Below are 1,640 nucleotides of genomic sequence, written 5' to 3' on the forward strand. Positions count from 1 at the left end.
AATTTCAAATTGCCATTGTTAGTCGCTGCAACAACAGCATGTCCTAGTTTGTCGAGTCAGAATTATTTCTTTTAAAGGCACACGGTTCTTCACACTTACGTGCTTTACTACCAAAACGGAAATGGTACCGACAGACCCAATTTTTAGATTGAGACTTACTACGTGACTGGGAATTTTTATTATTACTAAAATACCTCCTTCGTGATCGTGATGGTCTATCATATATTTGCGTTTTAATCTCATTAATGTCCAACTGCAAACGATTAAAACTTTCACACATTTTCGTCGTAACCTTCGCTAAATCTTCCACAATTTTCCCTTTTCAAAATTATTTGAAGAAGTAAGTACTTTACTTTTAACAGCACAAATTTCACTACCACTGGTAATTTCCCAAATTTTATCTGCGAGTTGCAAGAGATCATTAATATTATTTAAATTAGCGCTGGTTAATGCAACACGCAAACTTTTAGGTAGTTTCCGCAACCAAATATTTTTTAAGAAAATCGGGTCTATAGTGCTACCCGCTAACTGACCAAGGGTCCTATAATACTCGGAAGGTCTGCGATCCCCTATCTCAGTATCTGACAAAATTTTATCAAGTCTTCTCTGCTCGCTTAAAGAATGTCGGTCAATGAGAACTTTTTTTAAATTTTCATAAGTCTCAGTCTGAGGTGGATTTTGTATAACATCAAGTACATTCGCAATAACTTCTTGAGGCAAGGCAGTTATAACGAACTCGTACTTGGTCGAATCCCTACTAATTACCTTTGTAGCAAATTGCATCTCGGCATGCACGAACCATGCTTCAGGACAGTTAGACCAAAATTGTGGTAATTTTACCGAAGTAGCACAAATTTCAGACCTGTCATACGGATTACGTATATTATCTTGTGACACCTCACAAGGATCTTCAATGTCAATCAAAGACCTACCAAGTCTATTCCCATCACCTTTGTCTTGAGGAGAACGCAACATATTGGAAGAAGATTTACAAAAATTAACTGTTTTTTGTATTTAAAAATAAAGTAAAATTGTCTGAGTGTAAAATTTAACACAACTAAACTACGTTAACATAAACTTATCTATTTAGATGTTTTGCTTGATGACGGTTTGGATGCTGAATGTCTCGCCGTTGTTGTTGTTGCTACTGCTGTGAATGAATTTGTTGTTGTTGTTGCTGCTGCTGCTGCTGCTGATGATGTTCTAACTGTAGTGTTTGTTGCGATTGCTGTTGCTGCTAAATAACCTGCTGGAATATTCCTCTTTCTGTAGCAGTTGCGGTTTATGCAATTATTTTGAGCAGCGAAGTCAAGTGCAGTTACTGCGCTGGTTCTGGTTTGAGTGGTGGTAGTGGCAATAAATGTTGCTCCTTACCGTGCTCGCCCCGTTGACCACCCTGCTGCTGCGGCTAGAGTATGTAATGTGGATAGGAACTGTTGTAGACGCCGCTCAAGTGTGGCTCCCTTTGAGAATATGGCACACGCTCAAAAATGGTGTACCAACGCGTGTGTAGAGTGAAGCTTCTCCGGTGATTTCGTGGAACGCACTAGAGCACAACTGATTTGTGTTTGTGAGCTGGGATGGCGAAGTCCGCAACGACCACTAATTGGTTGTATTCTTGGTATCACTGAACACAGCGG

General features: G+C 39.5%; 1 protein-coding gene across 1 annotated transcript in view; it reads right to left on the reverse strand.

The window, feature by feature from the left end:
* The window catches only part of LOC118735999 (STIP1 homology and U box-containing protein 1-like), a 48,580-nt gene extending 47,605 nt beyond the window's left edge, over positions 1 to 975 (reverse strand). The window contains exon 1 of the mRNA XM_036466103.1: positions 766 to 975. Coding sequence (XP_036321996.1) covers positions 766 to 975 — 210 coding nt within the window. The remainder of the gene's footprint in view (positions 1 to 765) is intronic.
* Positions 976 to 1,640: the final 665 nt, after the last annotated feature.

This window comes from Rhagoletis pomonella, unplaced genomic scaffold (assembly GCF_013731165.1).
Source record: "Rhagoletis pomonella isolate Grant_MI unplaced genomic scaffold, Rhpom_1.0 Rhpom_scaffold_00003, whole genome shotgun sequence".
NCBI lineage: Eukaryota > Metazoa > Arthropoda > Insecta > Diptera > Tephritidae > Rhagoletis > Rhagoletis pomonella.